At 41.0% G+C, this 16,630-nt stretch overlaps 1 protein-coding gene across 1 annotated transcript in view; it reads right to left on the bottom strand.

Moving 5' to 3' along the window:
* Positions 1-11,588, bottom strand: part of slc6a1b (solute carrier family 6 member 1b) — a 45,454-nt gene extending 33,866 nt beyond the window's left edge. The window contains exons 1-10 of the mRNA XM_070894721.1: positions 11,354-11,588; positions 10,761-10,892; positions 10,076-10,176; positions 9,642-9,751; positions 9,388-9,520; positions 7,752-7,886; positions 7,545-7,648; positions 6,165-6,289; positions 3,864-3,976; positions 1,421-1,552 (exon numbers count right to left, since the gene is read on the bottom strand). Of these exons, the coding sequence (XP_070750822.1) occupies positions 1,421-1,552; positions 3,864-3,976; positions 6,165-6,289; positions 7,545-7,648; positions 7,752-7,886; positions 9,388-9,520; positions 9,642-9,751; positions 10,076-10,176; positions 10,761-10,892; positions 11,354-11,588 (1,320 nt within the window). The remainder of the gene's footprint in view (positions 1-1,420; positions 1,553-3,863; positions 3,977-6,164; positions 6,290-7,544; positions 7,649-7,751; positions 7,887-9,387; positions 9,521-9,641; positions 9,752-10,075; positions 10,177-10,760; positions 10,893-11,353) is intronic.
* Between the last annotated feature and the right edge of the window lie 5,042 nt (positions 11,589-16,630).

The raw sequence follows: 16,630 nt of genomic DNA on the forward strand, positions 1-16,630 counted from the left end.
AAACAAAATATGCCCGATGGTAAAAATCGGCGTTGCACGAGGATTCTTAGTGGAAACTGTGGTCCTCGCCAACTTTAGTCTGAGGCCGATTACCACTAAAAAGACAGGCCCTGGGAGGGGGAAAAACATACAAAAAAAATTGCAAAAAACAAAAAATCAACATTACAATACATTTACAAGATCCTTAACTAAGTAATCGCTGCAAAAAAATTAAAAAATTAAAAACTTTAATTTATCTTTTTTGTAGGCCTTCATACTTACCGCTGATTCTGGGGCTGCAATGCAGCTTTTTAACCTGCCATTTTTTTCGCGCAGATATGGGTGCACCGAATGGCCAATTTAAAGCGATATTGCGTTTTTTGGCATTGCACTCCGGTGGTCCGCTTTTCAGCAGTATTTCAAAACTGCCGGCGCACAACTTTGGCCAATTTAGGTGAGTAAATTTTAACGTCAAAAAAGGCAAAATATCGCCGATAAAATGGTGCAAGGCTGGCCAATTTCTAGCCCAAACTGTTGTTAGTGAGGAAGTTTGCAGATTGCCTTGTAAATTTCCAGTTCTAGATTAGAAGTGCCTGAAATAACTGCACTTATTTAGACATATATTCCTGATGCCTCAAAATGCAGGAGTTGATTTTAACTTTTGGTACAAAACAGGTAGTCAATGGGCAGAATGCTGTTTGTTCCTGCCATAACGTCCAAGCCATTACGAGGCCTGAGCATCATTTGCATCAGTCCAGCAAGCTGTACATACCAAGCCAGAGCTCCAATGCAACCTACTGGATGGGGAAGCTCGTTTTGGCACCAGCTGGCTGTGGGGGGGTGGGGGAAGGGGGTGCAGGCAATGATCTGTGAGACACACAGGCTGCCAGCAGGCCGGAGTATCTTAGTGGGGCCTTTAAGGCCTGCTGCTTAGGCTGTTCAATGCCAATACAAATATACGGAACTGCATGGCGCATGCTCTGTCTACCTATTTGTAGATCAAAGTTACAGTTGAAGTCCTATGTATTTCATAGCAAAAGTAGTTTCCCACCTGAGACAGGCACTCCTGCTGCCTATCTAAAGGCTCCTACCAAGATGGTAGCAGCTGGAGTGCAGGGTAAATAGGACAGTAAGTGACCCGATGCTATTTTTGGGCGGCTACTGCCCCATTTATACTGGGCAGTTGCAGTTAAAATTGGCCCTATGTCCAAAATGTCACGAATTGGAATAGAAGTAAGACTTTTATAAATAGATGCTGTAGATTAGCTTTGTTTCAATTTCAGCTCAGTCAAAATCAAAGTTGAATAATCACAAATCATGTTATGTGGTGGCTATTTTTCTGCAGCAAGTTATATTGTATCTGTCACATTTTCAGATGGAAATCAGCTTAAATCTAGAGATTACATATTCAATAGTTTCATGGAAATTAATTGTAATTTACCTGGGTAATGTTAGATAGTCCTATCAAATATGAAATAACACAGACCACGGCAATGAAAATCTCTCTTCTTCCTCGTAACAGCTTGGGAAACTCATCCACCAAAGCGGTTATAAAGCCTTCCACGGTGCAAAACTGAAAGAAGTGTTGCACATGAACATCAGTTTATTTTTCCTTTCGATTATGTAAGTATTTTTATAAACAGTGATAGTTTATTTATACTTCCTATTATTGTACATAGAAACATAGAAACATAGAAAATAGGTGCAGGAGTAGGCCATTCAGCCCTTCTAGCCTGCACCGCCATTCAATGAGTTCATGGCTGAACATGCAACTTCAGTACCCCATTCCTGCTTTCTCGCCATACCTCTTGATCCCCCTAGTAGTAAGGATTTCATCTAACTCCTTTTTGAATATATTCAGTGAATTGGCCTCAACAAAAGCATCTTCCTTTGCTTTTACACATGTAAAATAAAATTTACAAACATGGGCATTCCCTATTATCAAATCGGTAATCATTTTAACTTCTTGACAGCACTGTATTTGGAAATTAGCCAGAAATCTGAAGGGGATGCTGTGATTTTACAAATGGCAGGGTGCTGAATCAAAAATAGAAAAAAACATTCTTGGGAGTGACGAATACTGCCTCAGCCCCTTCCCCTATGGCTGCCTTTTTTTCATGCTTCAAACTCATTTTATTTTTAAATTTCTTTTTATTTCCTTTTGTTTACATTGAATGTCAGTCTGTTCTCTGAATAAATTTGTGATTTTTAATTTTATTGAATCTCTGAAATATTTTCTCTCTCTTTTCTTCATCTTCTCCCTCTCTCACACACATATACACGATTGCCCCACTAAACATCCTCCGAACAAAATAGCGTAAAGCTGCAAGCTGGGCAAATATGATTTATACTGTAAGTGGAGAGAAGTTCTGAGGTATTTTTTTTCCACCTTAATGATTGTGTGTTTATACACACATTATTAGGTCCCCTTCATTGAAACACCTGTGAACTCATCCATTTTTAGCGTGGAAGCAAGTCATCCTCGCTTCGAGGGACTGCCTATGATGATGATGATGATATGCAAATCAACTCCATGTCATTATTTGATTCTTTAAATCTTGTACATTGAGCTCCATGGCCGTTGGAAATCCCATTATGTGACCGGATGCTGGGAGATGAACAAGAGTAACTCAAGATGATTTGCTCTTCTGTCCAATGGAAAAGTATCTAGCCTTCATTCAACTCCTCCTCCTGTTAGCACAACTGAATTTGGGAACTCACTGTGTGAGAAGTGGCAAGTGTAATGTTAAATCTTACCACTCCATTACACACTGAGCAAGTTGGTACATGAAACGACATCTGAAGAAACAAAGTACAAGTTTCAACAGGTTCAATATCCAATTGTTTTATGGTAAGTATATTGAAAGAAGAAAATGTTTCCCTCAAAATCTAGCTTTTAAATATCTATTATTCAATTGTATAAAAGATATTTACTGAAAATCTGGGAAAAAACAATTTTGTAATCTACTTTTTAACTAAATTGTCTAGGGCAGTGTGCCCCAGAGTATCTCTTGCTTTCCAAGGTGAATATTGGCAAATGTAAAGATAAAATATGAATTGCCTGCCTCGGTCACTCTTGTTATTAAATGTTGACCACACTGCTGCATTTGCCATCTGCCAATCTGCTTTCTTATCTAACAAGGAACCTTGTCAGGCTGTACACTAAACATGAATGTATTTAGACTGTTATACAGTGCAGCCCTCAATGGAAGCTTGCATTGAGAATAGAACAATTCTTCACACTGACATATTTTGACAGCCTAACTTGGACTATTGTTGACACAAAACATTGATTTTACTAAGAAATTTTATTTTTATTACAGCGTTTCATCCTGGAAATTATAGCAGGAACACAGCCAGGGGCTAATCAGCAGCGTTACCCATAGCAACAGGAAACTGTTCAGTACTGATGTGTGGCTGATGCAAGGCTTGGATATGTCTGCACCTGTCAGACACAATCAGTAAAGGCATTCTTTGTGTTTTTCCCCATAAACCATTAGATACGCAGAGAATATTTCAAGCAAGTAGCAGGACAAATCTCTGGCTAAACCTAGCAGCTCTGTAAATGTACAGTTGTAATTCTGTATAATAGTACATAATATAATCAACTTGTTTTTACTTAGTGTAGTGTGAATCTTACTATTCAAATGTGTTTAAATAGCATAATTTTTAAATATTCAACTATATTAACAAATTTTATGTGTTATTAGTTAACAACTGTTCACAATTTCAATCACAAATATGTACAAAGATTTTTGGCGTCCATATTTATTTTGTATTAAAATTTTAATGAATTTGAATTAATCAAAAATGTGAATTACCTGCAATTCTTATTACTGACACATCAAATACAATACAAACAAAGTGCTGAAATGGATTCTTACCTGGCTATCAATCCCAAGCATAAGTAACATTGAAAAGAAGAGAATGGACCATAGCGGAGATACTGGTAATTGTGTCACTGCCTCAGGGTATGCCAAAAATGCCAGACCAGGACCTTAGAAATGAAAAGAAAATCAAATATTATCTGTTTTATGTTCTAGAGCAAACATAATTACTGTAGGTAAAATTAAATATGTTGCAATTTAATTTCTCTAAACTAATTTTCAGTGCAGGAATACACTGCTAAAATTAACTAAAAGCACTAAATGAGAAAAGATTATCCATTCATGGACCATGTACAGTTTATGATCACGGACTCTACTCAATCCATTAAGATGCTGCAAAGTTCGTCCCAAGGAAAGTAATGTTAAACTATAGAATAGCTATCAAACTTTACAGCTTATGTTACTCTTCCTCGGCTTGTTGCCTTCCCTTGGCATGTCATTTCCATGATCCCAAGGACCTTTTATGTTCCACTGAGCTTATGATGATCTCTACCCTCACCAGCTTGTTCCTGCTTCTAACCAGATATTTATTTTAGTGCTTTTAAAGGTGTTACTTGACACAACATTCACTGTAACAGTTGGAAGGCTAGATTATATATTTATGGAGAGTAATATATTTTAATTTTTAGTCTTGCTTATTTTGTCTAAAAAGCCCATTTTAATTGTATCTTACCTTCCTAATTAGGAACACAAATGCTATATTCTTATTCTCAGCTAGTATTGGACTTTATATTTTAATGTATGCTTGATTTTGGATACTATTGACCTTGTACATTAATATATTTTCTGGCCCTTAAAACAGGGAGAGTTTTCAAAAAATCTGATGATTTATTTCAAATTGTTGCCAGAGAATTCACACGGAAGAGAGTTTTATGACTGATAGGATTTTGCATCTCATTCAAAGACTTATAGTGCTTCCTACTGTCCTCTTTTCCTAAATGAAAGTATGACTCTGTACATTTGCTGGCCACCTTTACATTAAGACCTCTCTGGCGGGATTCAACACAGTACCTTATATGCATGAATCAAGCATTCCTCTTACCATATTTTGACAGATAGAATTAATAAGCGTATAATAATGATAACCTAATTGTGCCAATGATAATGATTGCAAGAGGTTAGCTATTAGTCTTATGTCTGTAGCCTAAGATCATTGGGTCCTTCCACACACATAGCAACAATAACTCGGATCTGAATATTCCAATTGCAGTCTATGTTCCTGCTGCTCTTGCTTGATCTTCTCACTTGGCCACCAAAGGAAAGTTTGTCTTCGTTCAATTCATTTTAAAGTCGTCCTGAGAAGTCTGTCATATGACATTTTCAGCACCTCTCCAGACCATCTCATTAATGTTTTCAGCAACATGCTGGTGTTGCTTCTCTGGTTTAGATCTCGTGATGCCATTTGACATGAGGAATGGTGTCGAAATATTGCATGTGAAATTTCTCTAGCTTTTTGTGCTAGCTATAACTATCCAATTAACGAGAAGGGACTTTAATCACAATAGCACGATGGATTTGATTTTAGTTTTAATTTTCAACCTGATATCACGTTAGCTCTAAAGGTTTTCCATCTCAAGAGAAGCTAGGACTAGTGTTCTGAATATGGCTGCGGACTTCCAAGTCTATTGTCCCATCATTGAATAATGCTCCACCCTGGATAAGTATACGGAGTCCCAGATTTCAGTGTGGTGGTCTCGGTGTTGATGGATTATGGCGAGTACCTGTTCTGACGCGCAGGTTGATAGATCGCTTCCACCTTCTTCAGGCCAAATTATTTCGCAGATATTTTGTAAACCGGTCCCTAGTGTCTGGCAAATCCTCTTGTGTGAGGTAGATTATGTGCATTCAGCTCGGAAGAGTATTTCTTCATTCTGCGTGGCACCATGAAGAAGACCACACTTCACAAGAGTAGATTTTAGTAATAGTCCTTTTGGGAGTGACGTGCGTTGAGAAGGAGTTACAGAAATAAGCACTTGTGGTATCCATGAGCCGTAAGACGTGCCAATGAAGCATATTCGTTGCGGAGGTGCAATAAGTACTCCAAAATCACAAACAGGCATAACATTTTATCATTGAACTTAAAATACAAGCCACCTGAAATTTCTTTTAGAGGAGATAGCATTGGGAAAATAAAAGTGTATCCGATACAACATTAAATATTCACTAACATCATTCAGAGGTAGCGCGAAAGATATTACCCGTACTTTCATTGCTACAATAAGTTCAGAGTGGGTCTAAATCTGTGCATTAGATGTAAGAGTACCCTGCAAAACTGCGTAAGCACAGGCGTGCACATACCTGAAGCAGCCACGTCTGCTATAGACCGTTTTGTCACATGTGCCATGAAGCCTACGATGGAGAAAATGACAAAACCAGCAAACATACTGGTGGTGGAATTTATACAGCACACGATAATCGAATCCCTGAAACAAGGAGCAAAAAAACCCATTGCTTTTGTCTGCAGCACGTGAAATGTTACAGAAGTAATTTCTAGGCCAACATCAAAACAGCACCAACTTGCGATGCCGGGCAATAGCGGGGCGTGAATTCCCGCTGGTGATAGCTAATGTCATCGCGGGGAAGCGTTTAGTGGAGGTTACGCATTTCCTCACTGGGGCAGAAGGAAAAGGGGCGAGTGTCAACGTCAAGCGGCTCCTGTGCTCCTCCTGGTAGTTGGTGATGAACAGCATTGGCAGAGGCTGGGGAGCAGGGCAGCTTCCTGCAGTTGGTTCAGTTTAGTTTGATCTTATTTAGGAGGCAGAAGGAAAGATAGAAAGAAGCGCTTGATTTTAATTTATTTGATTTCAAAACACATATATTGGCTGTCCTCTATCCTCTATGGTGTCTCCATTTGATTCAATGGAACAGTTTGGGGAGGGGGTTTAAGGCGCCATACGCATCCACCAACTGGTAACACAGAAATGCAAACCAGCCCCAAATGCCTGACATAAATATCGAGGTGTGGAATATAATAGGCTATCCTCGAGGACAATTACAATACTATTGTTAAACCAGGTATTGATTTGCACTAACTATAGATTTTGAAACGTTCTCATCTTGAAAATATGCTCAACAGTGTTTAAAGCCGCATGTGTGAGAAAACTACATACCCAACTGGCTCTAATGAAATGAGACAACCCCGTGCTATTGGACAAAAGAAACCCTAAGGCTTAGGTTTCATTGGATTAAACCTTGTTTCCTTGTTGAAGGAATTCGGACAATACTGAATTGAAGTGACTCATAATTATTGACCTCCCGAAGAATAACTGATTCAGCAGGGGTTGGTGTAAAATGCATTGTAATCGGAGAGGCCTCCCCTCCTCGGCAATAACGGGGGCCTAGGAGTAATTATAGAACATTAATCTGTGACAAATTCGGATTACTACAAAAAACAAAGTCAAATTAAAGCTGGAGAGGTTTAGAAGTGTAATCTGAACCTATGACACCGAATATTGCCTGGATCATCAACAAGTGATTGGATTCTAAGCTTTAAAGGGCGGGGGGGGGGGGGGGGAATGATGAGAAAGAGGAGTGGGACTTATTGGATAGCACTTTGGGAGAGCCAGCACAGAATGATGGGCCGAATGGCCTTCTATGCTGCATGGTTCTATAACAGCGTATTCTGGGAGGAGAATGCTGTACGCAATATGTAACAGTGACTGTGTAGGAACACGTTACCTGTAAATATTATTGTGGAATGTGTTGTAGCTGCCAAGCGCCACCAGAGAACCAAGGCCCAAACCGTAGGAAAAAAATATCTGTGTCGCTGCATCCAGCCAGACCTGAGAAAGAAATGGTGGAGGTTGGCGATGGGCGGCCGCAAATAAAGTGGTTTCATGTACCTATTTCTACGAGCCCGAAACCTAAGCCGCGCTGCTGACGTACCTCTGAATCGGAAAGGCGGCTGAAGTCGGGAGTTATGTAGAACAAGATCCCTTCGCGGGCGCCGGGTAGTGTCACTCCACGGAAAAACAAAATGAGAAGCATGACATAGGGATAAGTTGCTGAAAAGTAAACAACCTGTGAAAAGACACGGACCGTTCAGTATGATGGAGAAGATCGTGGTAATATACGTCTACATACTTTATCTGTGCCATGGATAGGATGGATTCGCAACACTGTTTTATAGGCTCTTTAATATTTAACTTTAAAGAATTATAGCTTCGTGCTCCAAAATGCACATGTTAAATGTCGCATTGGTGGTCAGATACCGCTGTCGTTGATGTGAACTGCTCCGAGCAGTATATAAGTTTCAAACTTACAATTGTGTGGAAATTAGATCTTTATTAGACTGATTCACTGTTAATTCTAGTGGGATCTGTGTAATTCCATTGGGAGGAGAGGCTTTATGTCTACGAGGAAGGGAAAAGTTGGAACTTATGCAAATAATTGTCCCCTTTGGATCAAATTAAAAATGATAATGGGAATGATAGCGGGCCATTCCCAGAGCCAGTGTAAGGCTGGGGAAGTGTGTGCCTGTACTATCGATTCAGGGGCTCCCACTTCGCCATTGCTCACTATTCATCGCTAACTATCTGGATTGAGCCGAAACTTCCTTTACCTGTTGCACAAATACTGTTCTTTAGGCAAAGAATGATGACTGCGGGGATGCTTTGCCACACGGGATGGTTGAGGTAGAGACCACTGCATCTTTTAAGGGGAAATGGTCGTTGGAACCAGCAGCGCTATGGGGAGAGTGCAGCTTTTGGGTTGCTCTAGTTAAAACCCAGCACAGACATGATGGGCTGTATGGACTCCTTCAGCGCTATGCAGTGAATGGTTAGGCTCTGGAAAGCACTGCCTGAGAGGGTGGTAGAGGCAGTTTCAATTGTGGTTTTCAAAAGGGAATTGGATAAGGACTTGACGGGAAAAAATTGCAGGGCTGTGGGGAAGAATGTTTCCGATGTTGGGGAAGTCCAGAACCAGGGTCACAGACTAAGGATAAGGGGTAAGCCATTTAGGATCTAGATGAGGAGAAACTTCTTCACTCAGAGAGTTGTGAACCTGTGGAATTTTCTACCACAGAAAGTTGTTGAGTCCAGTTCATTGGATATATTCAAGAGGGGGTTAGATTAGCCCTTAAGGCTAAAGGGATCAAGGGGTATGGAGAGAAAGCAGGAAAGGGGTACTGAAGTTGCATGATCAGCCATTATCATATTGAATGGTGGTGCAGGCTCGAAGGGCTGAATGGCCTACTCCTGCACCTATTTTCTATGTTTCTATGTTTCTACGGGGGAGTGGGTCTGGGTTAAGTGCTCTTGTAGAGAGCCGGCATGGGCTCGATGGGCCGAATGGCCTCCTTCTGTACTGTCACCTTTCTATGAAATGTATCTAGTCCACAGGTTATATTCTGCATGTTCCACACCCTCAGCCAAAGACATGTCGGAGATAATGTGGGGGGTGGGGCACAGCGATTTCACAGCGCAGTTGAAAATCTGACGTCCTCTGGTTCCAGTTATGTTAATGTCGCGGGTCTAACCGTGTCCGAGAATTTTTCTCTGTAAGGTCGGAATGACGTTACCTTTCCTGTCCAGCCGACTCCTTTCCAGATACAGAAATACACTAGAACCCAGGCGATGGCCAGTGTGATTGCAAGAGGCGCTCGAATTTGTCCAGGCTGATCCAACCCGTCACTTAACTGGTGCATGTTTCGTCTGTGGATAGAGTTATGTGTTTATCAGCAACACGTTTCATTCCTGGCTTACTTTTTTTGTTAAAGTAAATCTTAATTCGCAAAATTAGACAAAAGTCGAAAGAGATAAAAAGCCATCTTACTCCCAGAACTCCACAATTGGACTGGACACGTTAGTAGCATTGCTCATACTGTAGTTTGAAAAACACCTGTCTGTATTCCAGACATTATCACAACTCTGCCAGGGAAGTTCCTGTTTACAAAATGTCACAATTAGCTTCGTTTTTCATGAACTAGATCTCACATAGTCACCAATCAATCTTTATTATTTGTAGTCTTTATTTGCCAGTTCAACCCAAGCCAGCGCTATGAATGCAGTTATGTGGCATCATACATGGGATTTGCCCCTCTCCTGTGTCGCTCACTATAGAAGAGCCGATATTGATTTACAGTCGCCGAGTGCTTCATTGCCTTGGTAGTTATTTTGGAGAATGAGAACAATAGTTACTTTAACACCCATTATTATAACAGCCAAGAAAATAAAACTCGCGCTCAAAAGTAAGCAGAAACAACTTACTGAGGTGAATGAATTGTATAAGTAATAAATGGCCCAAGCAATTATGACGACGTAGTAGATGTTTAGCCAGAAGGAAAGGACTGCAGCTGCGAGACCCACGCCTGTAAATACAAGAAATATCGCGACGGCCGAAATGTTTAATATAACAGGTTGTGCCATTCATTCGCACATTATCAATCAATTTAAGGGCACGTTAACAAAGGCAGTCACTCTTAACTAAAGCTTCCAGTGAGGACCTCACACGATATTTATGAGATGCGAAGTGAAATACACAATGTTAATATCATCTGGAATAGCTTCTGTGAGACCGATTGTAGGGGTTTGTCGTTAGCCTTTTCTTCAGCTTGGAAAATGTTTTAACTATATTGGCCCTAACCTTTGCTATGAGCAGCCTGGGTGTGAGACAGAAGTGCCACCGAGAAATTAACATATTTTGTGTAGACTTTAGAACAGACCGCTCAAATTAAGAATTGCAATAATACAACATTTCAATGGTAGTAAACAATGACAAAAGAATGACAGTATTTTGAATTAGGTTAGAATGCCGCTGCAAATCCTCCTCTCTATCAGCTAGGAAATAGCGAGATGCTACATTTCCCATTGACAGTGTTTCACTTTCTCTGCACACCGGGGTCGGGCGAGCGATGCGCGGCGTTCTTGCTCGCGGTGCGGATTTAGACCATACCTTTGAACATTGGCGCCAGTCTCCAGATCCCGAGTCCACCGACAGACGTAAACTGACCCACCGAGCATTCCAGCAGGAAGATTGGCATCCCAGCAAAGATCAGGGTCAAGAAATAGGGTATGAGAAAGGCTCCTTATAGAGAACAATGAGAAGTATGTTAGAAAACCATGAGAAATAGGCAGCCTCATAAAATCCAGACTAACTGGAAAGATTAGACACTTAATAAATGTTGTTATAAAACACACGAGTTGGCATACCATCTAATACCATAACCCACGCGTTAAAATGCATTGCCTCTTTTCTTGAACTTAAAAAATGCATTCCGTTACAAGATTTGGGTATAGTGCCTCACCTGGATTTCACTATTCCAATTTTTACACATAAAATTGCTGCATTATTTTGCAGTAATTCAATAGCCGACAATATTCGATATCAACACAACTGCACAGAGCTCGGCGTGGTTGATCTTTAATGTGTAATTGACTCTAGATTTTGAAATCCAATCCCAGTAAAGAGGAAATGTTCTGGTTTCGCTTTGTTTGAACTATTGCTTTATTTAGAAAGTATGCCGTGAAGTGAAAAGTAAGGTTTACCTCCGCCGTTCTTGCCACACAGGTAAGGAAAGCGCCACACATTTCCCAGACCGATTGCATATCCAATACACGAGAGCAGAAAGTCATATTTTCCTCCCCATTTCTCTCTCTCGGGAATCTTTCTGGTCTTTTGGACCTTCACCACCAGGGTTTTCGGTTTGTCGTTGGAGGTGGGGACGTCGTGGAGCTCGGTGGAAATTTGCCCGTCGGGTGTTTTTGCGCCGTTGGTCGCCATGCCTTTAAATTTGGGCGCCGAGCGTCTGGGAGTTGGGCGGAAATTTTCAGCACCAGACCACGTGGAAAGCAGCTTCGCGGTTCTGTCTGACCAGCACAGGTGAAAAAAAATATCGTGGACTCGGAACCCTAGCCGAACTTGCAGTGGGGGGAGAGACGGCTGAGTTCGTTCTGGATGAAGCGAGATTTAGCCAGGCGGGGAAAGGTGCTGGAATGAGACAAGGATACGCAGGCTAGAGCTCGTAACGATAGAAACAGCCAAAGGCACGTGCGTTCATTCTGCTATCAGTTTGGTCATATTGGCGGCTTTGGGTCACATGTCATTTCAGAGTTTGACTAAATTAATAACAGTTGTCGGATTTCAGAGCACAATACGCGGCGATCTTACCACAGCTTGAGGACATTCTAACTATTCATCGTTTCCCATTTCTTTACAAGGAAACCTTGCTGTAAAAAGCCATCTATCGCCTTTATTAAAACATATCGTCGAGGCTTTTGCAACTGCCTGTCACATTTCCCCACAAACAGACTACTTTCTGCCAATGTGCTCTGTGTCCATGTGCTACAAAGCCTCGCTGCTAAGCAGGAACTGTCCGCACGATGTGAACGGTGTGCAACAGACCTGAATCCTTGAGCAGAATTCTGGACATTGCCATAAAGTGATGGCGATCACATTAAATCGGAAAGTCCAGTCGGACCTGCACCAACAGGACGTCTCAAGCTCCGAGCATTGCCCGTCAAGCTGTCTGCTTGTGATGTGTATAAAAATATCCCCTGTCGCTTTCGATTGATCAAAGTAAAGATCGCCAGCATTTCTTCCCCACTGATGAATTTCTGGAGAAGAAATAGCCTGGCGTCTTAACCCTAGTGTTCTCGACTTTCAAATCTTAGCCATTGCAATGAAATCCCCCCACACCAGCATTCGAGCACATTCCCATAGACCAACAATCAAACTTTTCTCAATCGTTCAGTATGAGCTGTACAAGGAAACTATTGCTACACAACCACATTGAGATTACAGTCGTTTCAAATACGTGCAATTTTACACTTCAAATCAGCCCACCGGCTTGCTGTTAATTTGTTTTCCTCACAAACCTCGATCAATGAAACAGTTCGCTCTCTGGAAAGACTTAAACCGTCCACTTACAGTTCCAAAGCGCGGGGCGAGCCCGTGTTTACACTTGGATGTTGTTCCCTCCTCTGGTCGAGTAGCAAATCTGTGTTGTTGTTGTTTGGGGGTTGCGAGCTGAGAGGCGACGGCTCAGTGTCTTGCCAGAGCGCGGCTCTGAGAGTGCAGCGAGCGGAGAGGAGCAGAGGGGCAGGGAGCAAGAAGGATGAGGCTTCGGCGCAAGTCTAATTCCTCCAGCGACAACGTAGCGTGCGGCGCGCAGCCCGCCACTCTCATCTACATAGCGTCAATGTCATCTCAAAGTCACATCCACTCAGATGGCAGTGGGTTCCGCGCTACTGCCCCTTCCTCTTTTGGTTTGCTCCAGCCCTCACAGAGCCCGGGTTTTTGTTGTTGTTGATGCTTGCTGCCTACTTTCAACAAGTTAACACTGTGCGGGTGCCAAACACAAGTCCCATTTCGTAGGCTGGTCGATAATGCCAAGTGGGAAAGTATTAGCATTTTAATGGGCTGGCACGTTATTTTGGAACATGAAATCCTGAGGGCTTTGACACACGGTAGAGCTAGTGCTGCAAACCGCTCATGTTTCTCAAGTAATGTCACGCAGAAAAGCCACGACTTGATTTTAATTTGAACATTGCAGAAAGCGATATACATGCTATGGACAACATTAAAAGCATAAAATTGCGGTGAAGTTGCCACTACGCCTGTACTTCCTTCACTTCATGCTGTAAATGTTACAGACCAAATCACTTTATAAACACGGAGTTAATTGAGAACACGATCAAGTTTGCTACGAGCCATTTCTAGTTTTAAAGGGTATTAACTATACGGGATAGGCACCGTCAGTTCTAAAGGGTTGTAGAGTTAGACTAGCTAAATTTGAATGAAGGAATGGGACGTCCTACCCTGATCAGGGCAAGGAAAGTTTCACTCAATACAAGGAAGCAGAAACACCTCAAATCTTCCAGTTGCGAAGATAACGCCTTAGCCGAGTTTTTAAATCAAGTTCTGCACGAAAAGCGCAAAGAAATTCACTTCACCACAAGCCACAATTTCAACTGGCAGCATTCGGGATCCTGGCAGACTAAGATAAGCGAAACAGTCAATATTACTTGCTCTGGAGGTAAGCGATAAATTGCGAACAGTATTTATAATCGTCTTAACTTCCACAAGCCAGAGAAGAAAAGGCTTCAGTGCCCAAACTCCGGAACAACAGAGCTTCGTTTTGGAGTTTAAATAAACGGATCAGCTTCTCACCAGGGGACACGGAAATATTACTGTGCAGTTGAAGCCATTCCCATGATAATTTATATGGTTTTGGAAAGGTGCATGTTAACTGTCATAACAGCAGGAGATTCAGACCGGGTCCCACAAAAACACGCTGCCTTTCGTCGTTATAACGCACTGTAACAATAATAATCATTTTCATTAAATTCGGCCAAATAAAACTGGAATAAAGATTGTGCTCTCTGTAGGTGGCAAGTAGATTCACGTTTGAAGTACACCTCCATCTATTGGGATAATGAAGGGAAGTGGGGACTCATCTCACTGAAGGCGTTGAAACCCTTAAGCATGACATACAGAATATCGTATTTAATTATTTAAATATATGTTTAATGCGTAATTCGGTTGAATGACATGCGACAACTGGCCATCTTGAAATGGTTCATATATAGTTTAGAAAGGTAGATTTGGAAGACTTGGATTTATATAGCGCCTTTCACGACCACCGGACGCCTCAAAGCGCTTTAGAGCTAATACGGTACTTTTGGAGTGTAGTCACTGTTGTAATGTAGGAGTCATAGTGAAGATGCCGGGGGGAGGATTGAGTTAGAAATGGAAGCGCATGTTTCAAATGCATCAGTAAAACATTCAGTATTACTGTTCTGATAAATATTTGTAAAATATATATAAAAAAACGAAATAACTTTCCGTTATAAACTGTCTCCCTGCTTTCCACGTTGCAAGTTGTTTAGTAATGAAATACAAGTCAATGCAATGATGTGGCTTTTTTCAGAATAAATGCCCTTGTCTTTAACTGGGAGGCGGTTACAAACACTTCAGTCACTGGCCCCATACTCAGCAATGCTCGCGTTGTATTTTAAGTGTATCACAATGTAATTTGGCTGTAATAAAACTGGCAGCAAGAATTTCAACAGCTGTTTCCTGGGAGGGGAGGTTGGATTTCAGTAAGAAGTGGGTGATGGTGTTTGCATATGCAAAGTTTGCAGGTGGAGCCATCGCCAAGAAAGTCTACTCACATTACAGTTAGAATTGAGAAACAGAGATTTCCATTAAATATGAAGAGGCGCTGAATGGAACCTATGACAGCGTACAGCTGTGGATCGATTCCATCATTTGCAGTTAAACGCTGTAACTGTGCCAATTATGGGATTTCTTGTCACCAAACCGTTTATCCTTTCCCAGTAAGGACCACTTGTGGTATAACTGACGCGCCCAATATTTTGAATGTTGCAATACGACTGCTTTGATTTGAAGAAACCTTTATACACAGCCTGCTCAAGCTTGACGGTTCCCACTGGAAACGTGTTTAATGTTCTCAACCTGAGGAAACGGTTAGCAATGGCCTGGGATCTCACGGCACAAACACGTTTCCAGTGTGCTGTGAGGGTCTGGAGCAACTCCACCGAGTTCACTGCGCTGATTAACCATTTCTCAATTGATTTGTGTTGGTGCTCATTATATTCATATAAAACCTGTAGATACTTTTCATTATCGATGTGGACATGTAGGGCAGCAGAGCCATATGCCTCAACATTGTGGTCCTGGAGATAATCACGGGAGACTGGAGAAATACGGTTTCACTTTTTGAAATGGGTAACATGTTCATAGTTCAGTTCAAAACGTAGTGGTAAAACATAATTAATAATCTATCAGATGTTGAGGTCGCCGTAAATTGAAAATGAACATTGCAATTTTCAAAACCTATTTTTAAAGACATATTTTGTTTAATATACTAAACAAGTAATACACCTCTTTCAGTAAGATTTTATAACTATATAAAATAACTTTTCTGCGTTTGAGATATTTAATTAAGTCAGTTCTTTTTGAATAACGGATAGCAAACTATATATGTATTTATAGGTATATAATTCGACACAAGTAGATTCAGCTAATGTCGCCATGACTCACAAAGCAAGTTGTAAACAAGATTTTGGACTTCACTGATCTCAGTTGTTACTGGGGTAGCGGGATAACGAGACTTTTGCATTTACAGCTATACTTTTAGATACATGGTAGATTCACCCAATTGTGGCAAAACAGAAGATTTTACGATATTCCAGTTCTTTACCTCTGGTGAACTTCAGTGTCCTCCATAATCCGGTATTAACATTGATTTGATTGTCTAACCAAAAATAACAACGCAACCCAACAGGTAGATGTAGTGACTGGAATGGAAATAGTTCTATGTGCACTGAAGCCCTAAAGAACGATGTCACATACTTGCTAAATACCATAGTTGCTAAGGTGTTTATAAACACCTCAAATGTTATATATCTCAACCAAAGGGCGTAGGATTTCATAATAACGTGACCTGAATGGTTAGCACAAGTTATATTCGGGCGATTAAGGATTTAAATAGATCATTAAATTAAGTAACGTATCTACTGTCTGCTGTGTAATCATTTGTGATGTGTATATTGAGATTTAACACACACAAACATATATATGCATAACACATACACACACAACACATACAACACATACACTCACACAACACATAGAGTCCAGATCCAAGGTTGTTTCAAATCTCTGTCATTGAATAACAGTATGCAGACGACGCTTGTGTTTGTGCACATCGGAGGCTGAACTCCAAGCCATTGTTGACACCATCACTGAAAGATACGAAAGTCTGGACCTTATATTAAATATCTATAAGACAAAGGTTC

This window comes from Pristiophorus japonicus, chromosome 12 (genome assembly GCF_044704955.1).
Source record: "Pristiophorus japonicus isolate sPriJap1 chromosome 12, sPriJap1.hap1, whole genome shotgun sequence".
Classification (NCBI taxonomy): domain Eukaryota; kingdom Metazoa; phylum Chordata; class Chondrichthyes; family Pristiophoridae; genus Pristiophorus; species Pristiophorus japonicus.